This window comes from Pagrus pagrus (assembly GCF_965226575.1).
Source record: "Pagrus pagrus genome assembly, chromosome: 9".
Taxonomy (NCBI): domain Eukaryota; kingdom Metazoa; phylum Chordata; class Actinopteri; order Spariformes; family Sparidae; genus Pagrus; species Pagrus pagrus.
This window is the reverse complement of record NC_140193.1, coordinates 13,164,234-13,184,465: the sequence shown is the minus strand read 5'-3', so window position 1 is coordinate 13,184,465 and position 20,232 is coordinate 13,164,234. Positions and strand designations below refer to the sequence as shown.

The window sequence follows — 20,232 nt, the reverse complement described above, 5'->3', positions numbered from 1 at the left end:
CATGCGCTGAGCATTATTTCCAAAGTCAGCACTGTTAGAAACAATGCTCATACTCACAGATTGAAACAGACAAATGTATCCATCCGTAATCCTTCTATCCGTCTCAATCCCTCTGACTGTGTTCTTCGCTCTGAAATGGCATCCTGAACTCTGAATCGATTCAGACATTATTGATTGGGAGGGATCATTTTCAAACTTGTGTTCACCAATAAGAGGGCTCTGAAAGACAACGTTCAGGAAAATACACGTCATATTGACATTGAGATGAGTATTTTCCAGGGATTCAACAGATCATTGCCATTGAATTTTTTTCTTTGCTTTGCATACGTTGTCAAGTGATTTCGCCCGCCTATGTACAAGGAAAATGTACTTCAGCCGATTTTAACATCCATAACAGAAAATATGAAGCCATAATGTGATTTGTTTTTTTGTTTCGTTTTTTGTTAATAGCTTTTTCTATTTGGTATTTTGTATTTTACACTGTACACTGTGTTTGGAGTCACGTGATACATTTCGAAGGACTGGAGGTTTTTAATGGAAATCGTTCTCGTCAGTACCTTTTTTATTGGCACACTGTTATCAGGAACAGCAGTTGACATTAAGAAGTTTTTGACATCTGAAACAATGAAAAAGTGTAAAATTAGGCCGATAAATAATGAAGCCGGGATTAGACTCAATCATTCATTAAGGACTTTTGAATGCAATTATTTCAAAAGTGGCCAAAAGGTACAAAAGTGAGTCAGCAGGGTGCCATGGTAGCTCACTTGGTTGAATGCATGTACTGAGGTTGAGGATGGAGATTTCAATTCCACCCTGAAGCGTTTGCTGGATGGAGTAAAATTGGGTCATCATAAGAACTTTAATTTTAGCCACAAGAAGTTCTTCAGGTGTCTGTAATTGAGGTTGAAAAGGTGTCTAAAATTATGTCCCAAAAACTTTTAACCCTTTAAGAATGTATTGAAAAGAGTAGTTTATATACATTGTACACAAACAGCACAGGATCCATATCACCACAGTCAACTGCAAAGGACAATTTGTACCTGTTAGTGTTTCATGTGTGGGGAGGCTAAACCTCTAAGCGTCTGACATTCAATGTGTAAAGGATGTTGAGGGTCCAAAACAATAGCCTTTGCCCATGAGATGGCCCTCACCCCATACAGGTGCTGAAGGTCGTTAAGGGTCACACTGCTGCCTCATGTGGCGCACGGTGACAATTTCTACCAGTTTGTTCTTGATTTTTAGACTAAGACCAAACCTACTGAAAGAAGGCTCCTCAGTGGACGCCTTTTCAACATCTACAAAGATCTTAAAGTGGCAACTTGTGGATTTGTTTTGCTCAGTGGGTTAAATGGGTTTGATGTGATACGGAAGTGTTATTTACCATTTTTGAGTCCTCAAAACTTCAACTTTGCTCTTACATTCCCTGCCACTTACTGACCCTGAAAAATAATCATTTGAGACAGTCTTTGCTTCTATTAGCCACATCATTTTGGTTAGACATGTCTTAATGTGGTGAATTATTTGTTAAGATGAGAGGTGCTCCCTTTATGTGTGCAACCAAGGAGCCACATCTGCAAAGGTACAAAAGGTTAATTTGATAGTCATCTTACATCATCAGGGTTGTAGAACAAAATGTGAGTTGAAGTCCCTTTATGCTACATAAGAAAGCAAAAAAGTATGGGAGTGCGGAGGATGGAGGAGTCTCAGCCTGAGGAAAGCTGCAGTGTAGGTATGGCAGCGGATACTTCTGTATCTTTTGCCACATGGCAGCAGGGTGAACAGAATAGGTATCCTTATTAACAGGGCTGTCATAGGATGAATGTAGAGAACAGAGACAGAGAGCAGATGTGTGTCTATTCACCGCTTGACATCCATGTTGGTGGAGGACACAAAGAGATGTTTTTGTTCTATTTCACAATTTAACATTTTGCTCCCTTTCATCTCTCACCCCTGTATCACCCTCTCCTCCCCTCCCATCCTAATCCCTCCCGTCCATTTTCAGGGATATTCGAGAGTATGCCAACGGGTCGGTGTGTGTGGAGTGTGACGGCCAGTGCGAGCGAGCCGACGATGACTCTTTGACCTGCCACGGTCCGGTAAGCTTGTTGCCACTGACAACAATAGTGAGGAAGTCTGAGGCGTTTTTTCCGCTCACATATCTCTTCTTCACAAAGATGGAAGTAGAAGGCTTTCATCTGAGCAGTTTGTTTATGTTTGCTTTTATGAAGTCGTTAAAGAGGGAAAAGCATTTAACATAAAAAGAAAACATGGTGGTATTATTCCATCATTGAAATGTGAACTGCACTTAAGTCTGTCATATTAGAGCCAAAAGCAATCTAGCAGTGAATACCAAGCTTATTATGAAAAATGGTTTTGTAAATCAATACGAAATTTGATATTAGTTTATAAAAACATGATCTTTTAAAGGATTTTTCAAACCTGTCTGAAAGCAAAAGTCAGGCTCCCATATGAACATTGAAACAAAGCTTGCTGTGATAATTCCTCCTGCTCACACTGCCCATTACAAGATCCCTTCATAATGCGAGGTGATAGTGGGGACAGTCCTTATTTTGTGCAGAAATGTGCTAATTTGAAGCCGAGATGAGGCTTCAGCCATCCAAGTGAAGACAAATCAAGTTAATATCTTCCAGAGTTACAGCCTTTTAAGTACAAAATTCCCTCTTTTTGTGCCTCCACTGTAACTCGGGGGAAACACTGCACAGGGAAACGCAAAGAAATAATATTCTGCTAGAAAGACTTACAGTACTGTATGTACTCTCTGTGCCTCATGTTAACTTCAGATAAAACCTCTGAACATTTTTTTGCACAGTTGTCCCTATTCACTTACATCAGATCCCTGGCTGTAAATTTGGAAGATATTCACTCGATTTGTCAACTTAGATGGTTAAATCCTGCTATCAGTGTCACAAAATGCACAAAATGAGGACTGCAGATTCTGTCCTCATATCTTTTACGCATTAGGAAGGGATCTTTCAGTGGCAAGTATAGGACCAGAAGGCAAACCCTGTTTCAATGCTCATGTCAGGGTTTGAAGCTCAATGATTGCCCTGGCTTAACTCATGTTCATTCACTTGAGGAAAACTTCCACAGGACTCCAGTGTAAAAAAGGATAAAAGACAGTTTTGTAGTATCTCCTTACTGGGGTATTCAAAGTGAAGTTCTCCTATTCAGCAAACCTTTCTATGGTAAGAAAACCATGTGACTTGCTAGTTATTGACAGTCAGCTGTCAATCAATGTCAGAGCTGTTGAGTCATCTGCGTTCCTAGTTGTTGCGGTGTGTGACACCGACACAGTTGGCACTAGTCGGCCCTTGTCAATAAGTTTTTGGTCGCGGAGCCTATCAGTGAGAGAAACTACTCTGATTGGCTGTTAAGCTAAGCGAATAAGAGCATGAGAAGAGAAATGGAAAAAGAAAGGTAAAGCCACCTGACACTTTCGTATCAATGATTTCACCCATTTAATCTTGTTTCCCCTTGTCTTCCTCCTCTGCCTCTTCACCTCTTCACTTTTATCAGACATATTCTTGATGTGTGGCTATATTAGCAAGAGTGGTGTTAAAAAATGTTGCTTTATCGTGACAACGGTTTGTATGTCCGTAGTCCAGAGTCTTATGATTTACCTTTTTGAAGAGGAATACGGACTACCCCTACCTGGTGCGATGGAAGAGGTATTTCTTCTCACGCAGGCACAGAACGTACAAGCTAGCTGAAGCCTTTGCGGTATGTCAAGTGCAGCTTTTTGGTTGGGACACAGGGGACACAACAGTCAGCTACGCCACTGTTCAGAAAGCTTACATATCGTTGCCTTTTACGTAATATCATGCTTACATCGACATGAATTAAATAAAAATGATTATTAGCTGGCTTTTTAACAAATGACTACAACTTAACTCATTCAATTAATAATAATTAATAATTATCACCATTACAATGAACTATTAAACAAAGCAGGGTTATTTTATTCAATGAATAATTAATTAACAACTACACTAAATCATTTTTAATTTTTAATTTGGAAGTATGTACAAAGGTTAAGGCTGATCATATCCTGTATTCATCTCAACAAATCCCATGAAGAGACTGAAACCACCAGTATATTCAACCAACTCGCAGCAGAATCTTTTGAAAGGATTAAATTGATGTTTTCTGTGCAAAGAAAAGTATTCAAGGCCAGAGCATCGCTTCACTCACCACAACCCGAATGATGGAGCTGCAGACATTCCCTGTGGTCATCTTTAGACTATGATTAATTATTGCATTAGCAGTCAAAGTTTGCCTCTTAGCTGTTCTATCGATTATGACTCATGTTCCGACTCAAAGGTAAAACTGATTGTCTGAGCTGCGATCAGCATTATTTAGCGTGCATTTGTATTCAGTACATGTAAGCGTGTGTGCCTGTGTGTGCGTATGTGTGATTCTGTTTTTGTTTCATATAAACCATCAAAATTCAAAAGGGACTAATTCTTTTATTTTCTAAAAGTAACTGACGTACATGTTGTTGTTTATCCAAAAGGCACTCGCACTCCTTTCTTATTGCACAAGGTCTCAGAGAAGCACGGAAGCTTTTGGAAAGTTTGTTTGGTAGCAGCTGTACATTAGAAAAATGCCAGCGTGAAAAAGAAAAATCCCTGACCTTCATTTCCGCCCGTATCTCCTGCGCTCTACACCCACAGCCACATGAGGCCCCTGACCCTGCGCTTTCTCTTAAAATCTTATCTTGCTGTTTGATAGAGGGGGATGATTTGAGACAGATGCAAGCCAGAGGGGCCATGTGCTGTCTTTTGTGTCCCATCACACCCTGTCAGATAGTTTGCCCAATATAGTTTAGAGGGAACTTGTGGATCCACTGGAGTGTTTGTGTGCGAATGTGCAAGCACGGGAAGCAGAGGCCAAAGTGAGCACGTCTGCGGTTGTTGACTTGAGTGTGTTTGTTGTTGTTGGAAGAGATTCATCGGTTTGATTATCTTGGCGGTCCACTTGATACCTCACAGCTCTGCACTTGGCTTTCTTAGACAAGTGATGGGAAGATGGCGAGCAGTGGAGAGAGTATAAAACACAGATACCTGTAGCCGTCTTTCAGGAGTTTGAGAAAAACAGGGATTAAAAAACTTATAGCAGGCACTTGCCCACATGAGACGCTTTGATTTTGATTGTATTTTTATGTCTTGACTGGGTCATTAAACCCAATCCAATCTCAGAATAAAATCACAGATAAGTTCAAACTGGACGTTTCTTTATGTTGCAACTTTCTGTTTGTTTCAGTTGCATTTTCTGTTTCTCTCTTGTCACAAAGCTGTCCTATGCTCTGGTTAGGTTTAGCCACAAAAAAACACTTGGCTGCGGTTAGTAAAGCATCACGGTTTGGCTTTTTCATTTGGCGCACGAAGACTTGCTGGGAACGACTGCAGGTCTCCTTAAAAAGCAGCCGTTTTTTGTTTTTTATTGCAACAAAAAATGGCTGGAAATGTCTGTAGGTCATTTATCACAGGTCCTTAAACATAAGTGTAAAAAAAAATAATCCAGTCAACTTGGCAGCAGATGCAAAATCAAAGGAGGCTTTATTCACATTCCTGTTGTCTGTTTTTGAGCCATGCAGAGGATTCTTCATCGCTCGAAATGTCTCAAGGATTTCAGATGTGAATATGTCCTTATTTTGGCATCCTGTAATTTCAATATGCAAGCACAGTACATCATGCACGATGTAAGCGTGTTAGCGTCTGTGCATGTGTTTGTGTGACTTACCGAGCTGTGTGTAATGGAAATGTTCCATGATAACCTGTTGGACCTCATGTAGATGTCACATGTGCACGTTAGGCACACAAATGGATTATAGCAATCATGTTATGGCCACAGAGCCAATAGCAATTACATTATAGCTCACACACAGTGATTTGATTGGCGTAATGCCCTCTGTGGAGAGAGACTGGAGATACAACTGTAGCCATGAATACAGGCTGTATATCAGGGACAGCATGGATGATGATCATATTGTAGATCTAGAGTAGTTGCTGTTGTTAACTTGAGCGGCTCAATTTTACCTCTAACAAGCCCATCCGTTAACGTGTCTTGCTGAATGATAGGAGGAGCTTTTCACAACAGGCACTACGGGCTTCAGTTCAGCTCTTGTATCCTGTTGAATAGCTCACATTTCTGCAAAAGACACAATTTGTATGATATGTAATGCTCACTGCCAAATGTGTTATTTAAGAGTGTGACAGACTGCCTGTGCTCACGAGCAGTGTTTCTGTTGTGTTTAATCTTCAGTTAAATGTCTTCCAAAATAGCAACCATACTTACAGTACGGAAGAGGATTGGGGCCACTGTAACATATATTTTTTGGAGTTTTCTCAAAATTCAGACATTTTTCTCAGAATTCAGACTTTAAACTCACAATTCAGACTTTATTTCTCTGAGATTAAAGTCAGAATTGTGAAAAAAAAGTCAGAACTTACATTTTATTTTACAGTGGCCCTAATCCTCTACTGAATTTACAGTACGTAAATGTCTAATTACATTATATTTGCTTCAAATTGATTAAAAAATAACATTTCTCAAATTTTGGTGACAGAATACAAATGTCTCCATGCTTTTTGCCTCTCGACCTCATCGTTAATGCTTGAGATTATTCTGTGGTGTGATGTGTTTTTAAGACTTCTAGCATGGGAGTGTATTTAATATAGGGAGCATATGAATAGGGAGCATGGTGACTCTGTCTGTGCATGATAACACAGTAAAATAAGTTATAAATCCTTGCTGATGTACCTGATCATGCCTTGAGAAGCTTTTCATGTGACTGCCTGTTAAAACTCTTGACTATAAGCTCCAACACTGTAAAGATTAATCACCAATCGTACTGAGATACTAGTGTGGTTTTTGCATAAAAAGGAAGGAACAGAAATACTCATTTACACACACATCCAACAGCGTCACACACAAACTTCAGCTTTAAGCACACGAGCAGACCAATTTAAATTTACAGCAGGGTACTTTGGTCGCAACCACTGTGTGCTCCTGTCATTTTCCTGAATGTCCCACTACCCCTGCTGGACCAAACACTGTTTGTTTGCTCTGTCACATAATTTAGCCTGCTGATGTGACGGGATTATTGGGTACATGCATACAAACGCACACACCAATACCCATGGGTGGGAAGACACTCCAAGTGCCAGGCTCCATGCTGAAGCCAGGGAGAGCAGCGAGACTTTGAGTTTGCATAATTATACCGGGGTGAATGTATGTTCACACACAAGCTACAAAGAACACACGCAGAGGCATTAGCGTATGCGCGCTCACACACACGGACATGCGTGCATGCAAGGCCACGCACAGACGCTACTTCAGGTTATGCATGAACAAGCACTCACACACATTCTTCCACTTGCCGGAGGATAGTTATCTGCTTTCGCTATGATCTTTCCTACCTTGATGGCCCCTTGTTTACCGAGAACATTATGCACTTGTGTGTGTGTGTGTGTGTGTGTGTGTGTGTGTGTGTGTGTGTGTGTGTGTGTGTGTGTGTGTGTGTGTGTGTGTGTGTGTGTGTGTGTGTGTGTGTGTGTGTGCATGTGTGTGTGTGTTAATGCTTTAATAATTGTTTGTGTGCAATTTGGACATCCATGTAAGTGTATATGTGATTCAAAAGGATGCTTGTTGATTTCATTTCCACTCACTGTGTTAGATGTGTGTTTGTGTGTGCGCGCATGTGTGTGTGTGTGTGTGTGTGTGTGTGTGTGTGTGTGTGTGTGTGTGTGTGTGTGTGTGTGTGTGCGTGTGTGCGCACACTTGTGTTGTTTGTCAATGAGATGTTCTTTAGGCCTGTTGATGATACGAGGCCTGTCTGGGAGAGCTCTTCGCCTCTCTTCCTCTCCTCCCCTACCTCCTCCCTTGCCTATATTAGCTCCATAAATCCTGTTCTAGGCGGATTGTTATGGTCATTGTGTGTGCTGTGAGCGATGGTTATTATCTGCCTGCTCCGCTCACACTGCTTTATGCGTCTCGTCTGCTCTCTCTCTCTCTCTCTCGTCCCTCTTTCTTTCTCTTGCTCACACTATATCTGGCTCACTCTCTCTGCCTCTGCCCTTTGCTGTTATTCTGCATCCACGTCCACTCTCTCCCTCTCTCTCCCTCACTTTCCCTTATTACTCTACAATACTTCCTCTTCTCTCGCCTCGCGCCGTTATCTCTCTTTCGCTCTCCGGCTCTTACTGTTACACCGATGCAAGCACAACAATTCAATCTATAAAGCTGCTTGGAAACCTGCACTTGGCAGGTTATTGATGAAATATACTCATCAATCAGTCCACATTACAAACTGCGGCTACAGCACATATCTCATCCCCTGTATTTGTGACGCCAAAGATTTGTCCGGTATGCCCGACTACATGATGCCAGGTATAGATAGCGGCAGTGTATACTCTCTATGCACAGGAAGTTTGGGATCAGCTGGAGTGAAAACTGTCACCTAAACATTTATGAGAGAAAGCTGCAAAAAGACATGTTTTCTTTCTCTTCATAACTACTCTTATGTTTTCAAAATGAAAATTAGCATCTGAGAATACAATGCTGTTCTTGTTTTTTGCTATCCATAGGGCCCAGAGCATTGTGTGAAATGCCTCCACTTCAAGGACGGTCCTAACTGTGTGGAAAAGTGTCCCGATGGCCTGCAAGGCGCCAACAGCTTCATCTTCAAGTACGCAGAGGCCAACAATGAGTGCCATCCCTGCCATTCCAACTGCACCCAGGGGTGAGTAGAGTCAGGACAACGACTGGTCAGAGGTCTCGAGCAGGACAAAGAGAGACATTTTTCTTTTCCTTTCGTGAAAACAGACATTCATCATCAGCCTGTCGACTGAACTTTGTTCACTTAACATGCTTTCTTGCTAGCTAGCTATTGAGAGCCCGACATCTTATATTATATTATAACCCAACATCATGCTAGTAAAGAGAGATGGAGAGAGAGGATAGGTACAAAGGAAGTGAGAGGAGTCAGTGAAATACCTTGCCACTCTCCATTGCTCACTAGCCACTGATCGCTCAATGTAATATTCAACAAGGGTTGGAAAGACATCATTTTGTATTTAACTCCACAGGGAGTTTATGTCACTTTCTCGTGTGTTATTTCTCCTCTCCTGAGTGACAGCCTCTAGCTCGCTTGAGCATAACAATGTTGTCATAAATGGAAAACACCAGGCTGACACTTTGTCACAGGTATAGCTTCATAAGCAGAGCCACCGCTCACAAAAACAAGCCGAGGGATGGAGAGAGAGGCAGAGAGGGATTGACAAAGAGGGACAGAGACGGGGAAGACACTACTCTCCGTTACTACTAAACATTCAAAAGAGCCACCAAATTATGGAACTGTTCTTAAGTCTTTCAAACACATGGGAGATTTGAAACATCAACACAGGATCTTCGCTTTTCTTCACAAGACAATGTAGCTCTGTGATCTGATTCCCATGTGGACACAGTGAAACTGAGGAAGAGTCAGAACTCGCTTTACATCTCAGGTTTGCCCACAGGCATCAAGAAAGTACATGGGTTTGATAATGCTATTGTCTGGTGCCATACCAGCCTGTGGCTTTAAAACAACAATCTACGCTTTTGATTTTACTGTGAAGCTTATAGTTGAACAGAGAAAGTAAACTTGGTTCTCACTGTCTTTATGCGTCTTTGACACTGGACAAGGCAGGATTTGAATTTCAAATTGAATTGAAATGAACTGATAAGAAAGATATAGAAAGAGATGGAGGTATAAGGAGAAAAGAAGAAAGACTATGGTGGAATCTCAGTTGTTTGCACTGCTGCACCTTGTCAGGGAGGTATGAAAAAGATGAGGAGATACTGTGACATCACTTCCCATGCTAACACCTGCACACAGACATTATATGTTTTGACAGACAGCAGTGCAGGGTGTAATGGACGGATAAGAGAAATAGATAGTCTGTTACAGTATGTTAGAGTCAGAAATATGATCAGCGGCACACCAAATTCCATGCAGTACAATGTACAATGTGCTCCGATTCATGGAAAGGACGTCTTTACTCAAAGCACCTCAACATGAATGCATATGCTTTTTAGGACAGACTGACTAAACTATTTCTCTCAGTGTAGTTGCTGTACATTCAGCGATTGAACTTTCCCCACAGGAAAATGTATAGCCAGCAACGACAATTCAAAACGTATGTGCAATACTACTGATGAAGAAAATAATGAACTTTAAGTCTAACTACATTTTTCTATTGAAATGTATTATTTTCTTTTTAGATTTTTTACTTGAAAATGGCACATTCAGTATTTCATATTTCTGACCATTTTTATTTCCTAGCGTGTAGTAAATGGTAATTAAATGTGAGGGTTTTTTTGTATTATTACATTACTAATGTGTGAAGGCTGCTAAAAATGTGTGTTGTAATTCAGTGTTCCTGCTTTAAAAGTGTTATTTCACTCAGCATCAGTGACCTCCAGAGTCCTGCATCACATGGCTTGCACAATCAAACTAGCAACGTATAAAAAGGCTGCTGAGGGCAAATATTCTTTGCAAAAATGTAATAACAGCATAGAGCTCTGTTTTAGACTTCTTCATTCAGTATGAAAGGCCAGGATGTATGGACTATAATATCATATCATGGACTGTATAAATAGTGGGCAGAGCTTCAGGGTCTGAAAAGCAATGTTTCAAATGGCCAGCAGGGACTGAATCCACTGGTTGCAAAAAGAACCTTCATTGTATGTAAGCTTATGAGAAAATGACCCAACTCCTCACTGGATTTATTACCTAAGTAGTTAACAGTTTCCATGTGAATTTATAGTCTAAATCACTAGTTCAAGTCTTCTTCAATACAACAAGATGTAATATACTTATTACTGATTATCACCATAGAGCACTGTTTTATTGTCCGTTTAATATGAGAGGCCAGGATGTATGGACTTTGCAAGAAGATCTCTGATTGTATGTAAGCTCATGAGAAAATGACACTTCTTCTCACCCGATTTATTACCCCAGTGAACAGTTTCCTCATGAGTTTACAGTCTCAATTGCTAGTTCGAGTCTTCTTTAATACAGCATGATGCTCATTTTGTCAATTGTGGTCCCATTTATACATCAAAGCAGGGTTTCAAAGCAGGGATTGGGTTCTTGGTCAGATCAAATCAGGATGTCAATCCCAGCTTGACCTTCTCATCCAAATTTGTTCCCTTCTGGCTCCAAAAAACAAGATGGTGGCAGCCATAATACAAAACTCAAGGCTTCAAAACAGTGGTCCATAAACCAATGGGTGTCCTCAACATGGGTTTATACTTGTTCCATACCCAAATCTTGTGTAAACTGGTTCACAAAAAATAAGATAAGATGTTCCTTTATTGACCCCCCTTGGGAGAAATTTGCAGGTAAGCAGTAAGCAGTACAGAGGGAAAAAGCATAGTTTTGTTTAATAATGTCCAACGTGGGTCCTTTGGAACCATTAGTTTCTGTTTTCAACCATTTGCAAAAGTTGAATGTGGTTTGTTTAACTTATTTGCTCATTTTGTATTTGTTTACTTAGGTGCATTGGACCAAGACTGCAGGACTGCATTGGCTGGATGGACAGGTACAAAATTCTTTTCTACGAATTGCCTCTTTTCTCCAGTATACAAACACAACACAATAGCACACACCACGTACACACACATACACTCACAGTAAGTAAACTCTCTGATTAATGGCTAGCTCCAAGGCCCAAAATCCCTGCGAGTGTCCTTAATGCCTCTCTGTGTGTGCATGCTTGTGTGTTTTTGTGTGTGTGTGTGTGCACAAGCAATTTGCCTGGTTCTTGATAAATTGATAGCGCTTTAGCTTTCACTCTGAGCCTGGGGGCGATAGTGGGGCAAAACGCCGCTAACAGTTTACAGCGAATGGATGTAATACAAGAAACAGTTTGGCATTAAGTGGAGAATTTTGGGTTGCGTTTTGGGGATGATCTAAAAAAGGAAAACAAAGCAGGCTGAGTAGCCAACACAGCAGAACTTACTAGTGTATTTGGACAACAATGCACTCAAAAAAGATAGGGCCCAGAGGACAGGACAGGAAGCCCAGTCACCAGGACAGAATGTTGGCTGTTAACATTTTTGCAAACTACAGACACGTTCAAATTTGTACGTCTCATAGACTACGGACTATGTCTACAAAACGTATCATATCATTACATGCTGTCTACCTGACCTTCATATGTGGAGGTGGGACGGATGGTGGTGGAGTTTCAGTATTTGACAGAGTGAAACCACTGTAGATATTTAGGACAGTTCTTGACAGTTTTTAGCTGTATTGGTAGTGACGAAACCGTGTGTATTTAACGAGACCTCGGGACATCTCCAGCCATTTTTATAGCGACCAAAACAGGTTTTTTTTAAGCTAAAACATGATGTTTTCCTAACCCTAACCAGGTGGTTTTTGTGTCTAAACCTAACCAGAACAAAACATGAGCATTACAATTGAGCCTTAACAAACATAAAGTTTTAACTTATCTGTGGTTTTGCAGATATGTACTTCACCATCATCTAATCTGGTGACTGGGTTGGGATAGAACATTAAACTGGAAAAATGAAAAAATAAATATTTAGATTATCTTGCAGCACTCTCAGGAGGCTGCCATGGCATCAAACAAGGGTCAAACAAACTGATAAACATTTATTTAGTACTTACTGATCAATATTCAGTTTCCTAAGGCCTTTTCTGAGGGCCACTGCATGCTGAAGATAGATACCAAATATTCACACCCTTTGGAGAAACCATCCCTCCTGAAACAGTCTTTGGGACTCTGCCAACAGAATGAAGGGGAACCACCGCCGACGGGAAAATGTAGCTATCAGCTGACCCGGTGCACAGATCAGCCCTTATCAGATCTCCGATACAGTAGCTGTGGATAGGATATAGCAGTAGATGCTCAGCTAACCCCAGGCTTAGCTGCCTGCTCTGAAGTGTCACACATCTTGTAAATCTGTAACCTGTTGGAGGTATTGGCTTTTGAACACAGCTGAAAGTGGCTTATCAGAAAGACATGATTACTCTAAGCCTTCAAAGGCCATCGCTCCACCTGGCATTAACATACAGCTTGTGGAGGGATTGTGTGCGTATCTGATTAAGCTGGATTAATCACTTCCTGTCAGTTATGTAGTATTTAGTCTGATGAAACTGACAAGTAATACCTCGTCTAGCATGTTTCCTTTTGGCAGTACCTTTCCCAATTGATTCAAAAGTATCAGAGCTGCCTGTTGCCTTCAATCTCTCTGTTCTGTTCCCTGATTGGCTCCATGCACATGCATTTCTAGATTCTTGAGTAATGGTGTGGAATCATTTCATTTAATCTGGTCAAATGCATCGCTGACCACGTACAAAGGTGGCGTGTTGGGTGATCTTTAGAACGGTATGTCTTGAGTGCCTTAATAGTACGGCTAAGTTTCATCCGATCACTCAGATCAGACTAATGTCAGTTGGAAAGAGCATGTACGTGAAGCGTGGAGATTGAATTAGCCATCTACAGTGGGTCTTAATGCTATAAGAACATTTGGTCATTCATCAAATAATTGGTACGCCTTTCTTACGGCCATTTGTTGCTTTTTCTTCCAACATTGGCAATTAATGGTCCTTCTGCTTGAGTTATTATTGAAGAGTGCAAACAAATGAACTTTATGTGAAGTATGTGATCTGAAAAGTATACTGAAATACAATATATAATATAATGTGCTTGGATTACCTCCTGATTTAATATGCTGTAACTGTCACAGTTCAAAATAGGACCCAAATGCAGACACAGAGGCAGGCAGGTTGGAAAACAAAAAGTGAGCTTTAATAAGCTGATGTCAAACGTGAAATCCAAAATCCAAAAAGCAAGTTACAAAAGGCAGGCAAAGAAAAGTCCAAGGGGAAAAAAATAAAGTGAAATACAAAACTGAGGACAAACCAGAAAACCATGAGAAACAAATCAGGATCACAAGGAACACACAAGGACCGGGGCTCAGGCACAGGATCACAGGAGCACAGGAGATGTGTGCATGGAAACAGACGAACCGACAAAGAGTGATGGAACAACTCAGGCTAAAATACAAACTAATATAATGAGGGGATGAGGTGCAGGTGCAGAGACACCTGGAACAGGGCAGTGCTAACAAGGCTGATGTGAGACAGGTGTTGGGACAGAATCAGGCTGGGGAGGAGCACAGGAGGGAAACAGAACACCGGTAACACAGGTGAGCAGGAAGTACAACTACAAGCGCGCTTTTCAAACAAAAGACAGTTAGCTTAGCTGAGCCTAAAGACTGGAAACAGGGAAACAGCCGGCCTGGCTTTGACCAAAATTAAAAGAAATTCCCTCACAGCACCTCTAAACATTTATTTGTTTAATTGTACAATGAAAGAAAGTGTAAAAAAACCGACTTGATTTAGGAAAGAATTAAACGTGTTAATTTGTCGTCTTTAGACTGCTAAGCTAACCTTCTCCTGGCTCTAGCTTCGTATTTAATATATGAGAGTGGTACTGATCTTCTCTTCTAACTCACCGCATGACAATCAAGAAGCATATTTTGAACTATTCCTACAAAGAATTGTGACCATGATATTTATTCAGCAGGACATTTCACAGTTGACACGCTACCACAAACAAATCTGACAATTTTACTTCCCACTTTGTCTTATTAGTTATCGGTACTGACATATCTGCACTAAGAATATATTGGCCAATATGTCCACCTTGTAGGTCAGCTTCTAGTTCTCACCAGAACTTCGCCGTCACACATTCCCAAAATAGTGTTTTTTTTTTCTCTCTGCAATCAAAGAGAGAGATGTGGGGGAGTTCTTCACTTCCCATGAAACTGGCTGACTGTGATAACATTTATGGGGTGTAACCTTGCAGACTGTGATATACAGTCCTGAATAAAATGCTTTTTTTACTGAGTTTGGACAGAGCCTCAGTATGCCTTGACCAAATTAAGTTCCTCCAATTACAGCAAAAAAGAAAAGAAAAAGAAAATGGGAGGTCATCTGGTATCCCGGATAGCCAACTCTTCTTACTTATTTCTGCAGCCACTCTGAGGAGAGTTCGGGGAGCACATCAGGAAACGTATTGAGAGGCTTGATTTCAAATGACAGCGGCGGTGTGGTGCTGAGAATTCACTTTGATGGTTATTTCCATGTTTTTGATCTCAGCCACGATTTTAATGAGACGGATATTTGTTACCAGATGAAGCTTAGCCAAAAAATGTACAAAACACTGAAGGTGATGGAGGTTTTTTAAGGATCACTCACATAAGCCTGAACTTTAGAAACATGTTTTTTGTGTCTGTTTATTTTCTTGCCTGTTTTTTGATGTGTGTACACAGGGGTATAAACATAATGCCAATTTTTTTTCTTTTTCTGTCCTCATCATCTCTACTTCTACTCAACTCAACCCTCTGTCACCACCTCTGTCCTGCCAGTGATTACACGATGCCTTTTCAAAGCCTGTATCCTCCTTTGTCTTAATCAACTACTTATTTTTATTCATCTCTCCCTCCAGAACGCCTTTGATCGCAGCAGGGGTGATCGGCGGCCTCTTCATGGTGGTGATCATGGTGCTGAGCGTGGCAGTGTCTGTGCGGCGGAAGAACATTAAGAAAAAGAGAGCCCTCCGTCGTTTCCTGGAGACAGAGGTGAGCGGGGTAGTAGATGAAAAACATATTACGAGGAGGGAGGAGTTGCTGCCTGTGACACAGACTGTGCATGACTGAGAATCAGAGGACATTGGTGACATTTGCATGGCACTTTTTGTACTTTAGCCTACGTAAGTCCAAATTTGACCTATGCAGCTCTCATAAACAAGAAAAAAGCAATAAAATCAGGGAAGGATTACTTAAAATGAAAAACATTTCTGCTGACAGAACAGCAAACTTTCTCTTGACATTTTTCTTTTTTTTTTTTAAAAAGTCAAAGTATCTAGTCTCAAAGAACAACCACAGCTGGCAGGCAGGTTCACACCCACAACCTTCTCGCTGTGAGGCAAAAACTGAATCCTGTTGCAGTTTTCTTGAAATAACACTTTATACAGTGGAGTTACTTATTTGAATCTTAATGGTATTATATTGTGCTTAAGATAAGTAATCCTGACTAAAATAAATGTACTGGCAGGACTTGGCTTGCTAAAAGAAATTATTTTATCACAGGCAAATGCATTTCCTTCACTTTATTACATTGTCAGAAAAGAACATTTATGTTTGTACCTTTAGGGGTACATCGGGGCAGTACCCTCTAAGGTACAGCTGTTGTAACCTTAAAATCGGGTACTTATTTGTACCTTAAAGAGTCCAGTCTTGTACCTCTGGTGGCAACTTCTTTTAGCCCTTAAACATAGTTACCTTGAGTTTGAATATTTAGCCCTAGGCTACATTAGTGTATATTGTACCTTGGGAGACAAAAATGGACTCCTACCGTACCCCCATTTCTGACAGTATGTTGAGGACTCACATCCAGAGGCTGCATATGGACACAACAAATGAGGCATAAACAACTTAAAAGCCATTGGTAGGTGGTCGAGGTGAAAATTAAAATGTTAAACCTGTGAACCTTTAATCCTGTGTCATTAGGGAAATCATTTTGCCATAGCTTGGACTAAAAAGCATAGTGGAGAACAGGATTTGAAAGAATTCATGTATAATTGTTGAAATAGATTGGTGAAATATTAAGTAGGAAGTGTGGCAGACCTATCTGTGAAAGATTCAACACATAATCATTAGGACGAATATTGTATCAATTTTACGAAGAAGACGAAATCAAAACATACGCTGAAAAAATCCCACTTCCAAAATAAGTAAGAAAAAGTAGTAGGGTACAAGGTGTTTCTTGCTTGTAATAAGTAAAATATAATAAGTCTACCAACAGAACAAGTGAACATTGCCTAAAAACAGCTATATTTTGTTTATTATGATATTTTGACTAGAATTAGACAATTGTACTTAGCAAGAGTTCTACATTTGCAAAAACCAGAGGACGTTTTTCTGAAATGTCTGTGCTGTTACGTCGCACATACTGTACAACATGAGAGAAACTGGGACAGAAAAAGAGAGTGAGACTTTGTGTCTCCAGATGGGGACTGCGGAGGAGGAGAGAGTGTCAGAAGCTCTGAGGCTCAGGTGTTGACTTTGTCATAGCATAGTGGAGAGGACACTTGTGTTCGGTATAGGTAAGGGACCGAGCCATTAAAAGAGGAAAAAGCACTCTTCCTTTGTGTTAAAATAAGAAGAGTACATCATCTAATGCACTCATGTTGCTGTGGTGAGAATCCGGTCTTGTTTCACTGCTTTCTCTCTCTTCAGAGCACACAAGTATCAGTCAAGTGTAGCTGCTGATAGCTTCTATAATGACCATATAGCACTGATATGGCTTATTATTACACTCATATATTTCTATACGGCTGACACTTGCACTGTTGCTGAGTCTTGAAAATTCTACTTTTTTTTGTTTTGGTTTAACACATGCATTCAGACACAATAACCTATTCTCGTGGTAACCTAAAATAAAATTATGAACCTGGAAATGAGCATTACATGTCTCCTTTAACTTTTTAACCAATTCTGTGATGTCTTAACAATCTAAACCATATTAGTACATTCATACTTCCTCATCATTCTGTTGTCCCTGGCATGAGATGTGTCTCAGCTGCAGTAAAAGTAAAAAAAAGCTAAAAGTTTGTGTAACTACACCCCTCTTGGTTGGGTTTCAGCACTGGCTTGTAGAGTGAGACGTTGGACAGCTCCGATATGCTGCTACACAGCCTCAGCATCTTCAGCACCAGTAATGCTGGACAGCGCCCTGCACGCTGGAATAGCATCCAGTAGTGTGTATGTGTGCGTACGGACGAGACATCTGTATTGTGTGCGTGTGTGTGTGTGTGGGTGTGGGGGTGTGTGTGTGTGGCCCCCGCCCTTCTTGTTTCCACCCTGCAGAAGCTGATTTGTTATTCCATTTAAATGAAGAATGGCTATTTTTTTTTAATCAAATGGTAACCATGAGCCAGAGGACAGAAGCTGCCGACCACAGCCAGCCTGATTTACACTCTCGCTCTGTGTTTCCCTCTCCTTGCCCACACTCCCCCCCCCTCCCTCCTCTCTAATCTTCCACTCTTTGCCTAATTCTCCTTATATTGCTCCCTCCCTTCTGCTTCTGCATCCTCTGACTAATTCAGCCGCTCGCTCCTCCATCGCTGTCTTGTTGCTGTTGTTGTTCCTGCCACAGTTCCTCTCCCACTCCACGTCTGCCTCCGTCCCTCCCCTCATATAATGTTTCCCCCTCGCTCGCTGTTAAATCTGTTCGTTCCTCCACTTGAGCAGTAATGAGACAACAAAAGTGTCATCTCCTTCTCAGGCTCCACAATTATCCACCTCCCCCACCTCTTTCTTTCGCTCTTCGTCCACCTTCCTCCATCTCCCTCGTCTGTTCACGCATTACATTTCTCTCTTGTGTTATTGAAATGGTAGCGGCACATCGGTGTTTGGAGAAAAAGTCATTCTCGCCTGAAGTACTGGGCAGTTTCTAATTAAGAATATGTATTTGGGAGCAAAATGTGTGATGAGATTAACAAAAATTGCGAAATTAATGAGGCATAGTAAATGTTGCAATGGAATTTCACAATTTTATTTTTAGAAAAACTCATTTCATTTAACTCCAACGCAATTGTTGATCAATTATGATGAAAGCTGCGTTTCACAGCAGGAATTCCTGGAAATTAGGTCACAGTTTTTAGCAACAACCTTTTTCTGCCACTGATTGAAGAGACAGGCTTGCACGTAGTGAATATTAGCAATGGTCTAAAATGTTCGTTTTCACTTAACTGAGGTATGTTAGGTGGAAACATCACCTGCAAAAGTGGTTATTAGATTTACCTGGACACGTGTATACATCTGAACAATGAAGTGTTTAGCGTTCCCGTGACTCTCCGAAAGTTAAATGGCAGTTAAATCAGGGTTGATTAGTAATGGATAGCATGAAATTGTCTTTACATAATCAGATTACAGAACATTAACTTTTAATCAGCCCATGTTACATTTAAATAAATGTGTAACTACCATCGTCAGCTGGTAATATTTCCACTTTGTGAGCCTGTGTGTGTATCATAATGACAACATGTGGTCCTGGTGACACCTGTTATAGTGTGAACTAACACAGGAGCAGCTTTTAAAACTTTGAAACAGGTGTTCACCTGTCTGTCTGTCTGTCTGGATAAATTTGCTAAATATATTTAATTAATTTCACAGGGAATAATGTATTGATCTTGATTAAATAAATCAAGCATATTTACATGGCTGGTATCTAGGAAAGAACACAATTTGATGCAGATCCTATGATAAAAAATATGTTATTCTTCCACAACAATGGATATTATGATTCCATCTGCATTGTTTTGTTGTCCTTGTGGTATGCTGTTACAGATCTGGTGATCTTAAATCATGGTGAAGCAGTAATGAGTGGTTTAAAATTTAGTGATAGAGGTCTTTCTCCACCGAACTCCATTTTCTAGTATCAGAGGAAATGTTTGATTTTGAAGTCATCCAAAAGTATTCTGATTAGATTTCATTTTCTCTAATCCGATGGATTATGTTACAAATTACAAAAAATACCATGTAATTTGTACTCAGTAATTGACTTCATTTTTAAATAATCTGACCAAACCTGTCTCAGTATTTTCCCTGCGATAAATCATGACTTGTTGGTGGAAAGGATTATACGACTGTGTATCTAGGAAAAGGACTGCGTGAAGAAAGAATGTATCTCATTGCACAGAGCTTGTGCTCTACCTACTGATTAAATGTTTTCGTTTTTTTTCTCACTCAATGTGTTTTTAGCTTGTTGAACCTCTAACACCAAGTGGAACAGCACCCAACCAGGCCCAGCTTCGCATCCTGAAGGAGACAGAACTCAAAAGGGTCAAGATCCTCGGCTCTGGGGCCTTCGGGACTGTTTACAAGGTAACACGCACAATAAAGTAAACATATTTCAGTTTGCTCTTGGCCAGATGAATTATTGTACTCCTAAATTTGAGATCATGATGTGAGATCTTGGAGAAAAAAAGAAGGCGACAAGGGAGACATATTGCAGGATCATTAATGACAGGAAATGAGATGGAAGGCTGGAGGCGGGGGATGAAAAGAATAAGTAATAGCAGACACTGAGACCCCTGGGGTTACAGTGAAATAAGAGGGAGCTGAGGTCAC

The 20,232-nt window shown here is 40.6% G+C and overlaps 1 protein-coding gene across 4 annotated transcripts in view; it reads left to right on the top strand.

The window, feature by feature from the left end:
- erbb4b (erb-b2 receptor tyrosine kinase 4b) overlaps positions 1 to 20,232 on the top strand; it is a 340,870-nt gene that overhangs the window by 255,712 nt on the left and 64,926 nt on the right. For all 4 annotated transcript variants that reach the window (XM_084361642.1, XM_084361640.1, XM_084361641.1 and 1 more), the window contains exons 14-18: positions 2,003 to 2,096; positions 8,610 to 8,764; positions 11,562 to 11,606; positions 15,546 to 15,678; positions 19,864 to 19,986. In XM_084361642.1, coding sequence (XP_084217768.1) covers positions 2,003 to 2,096; positions 8,610 to 8,764; positions 11,562 to 11,606; positions 15,546 to 15,678; positions 19,864 to 19,986 — 550 coding nt within the window. The remainder of the gene's footprint in view (positions 1 to 2,002; positions 2,097 to 8,609; positions 8,765 to 11,561; positions 11,607 to 15,545; positions 15,679 to 19,863; positions 19,987 to 20,232) is intronic.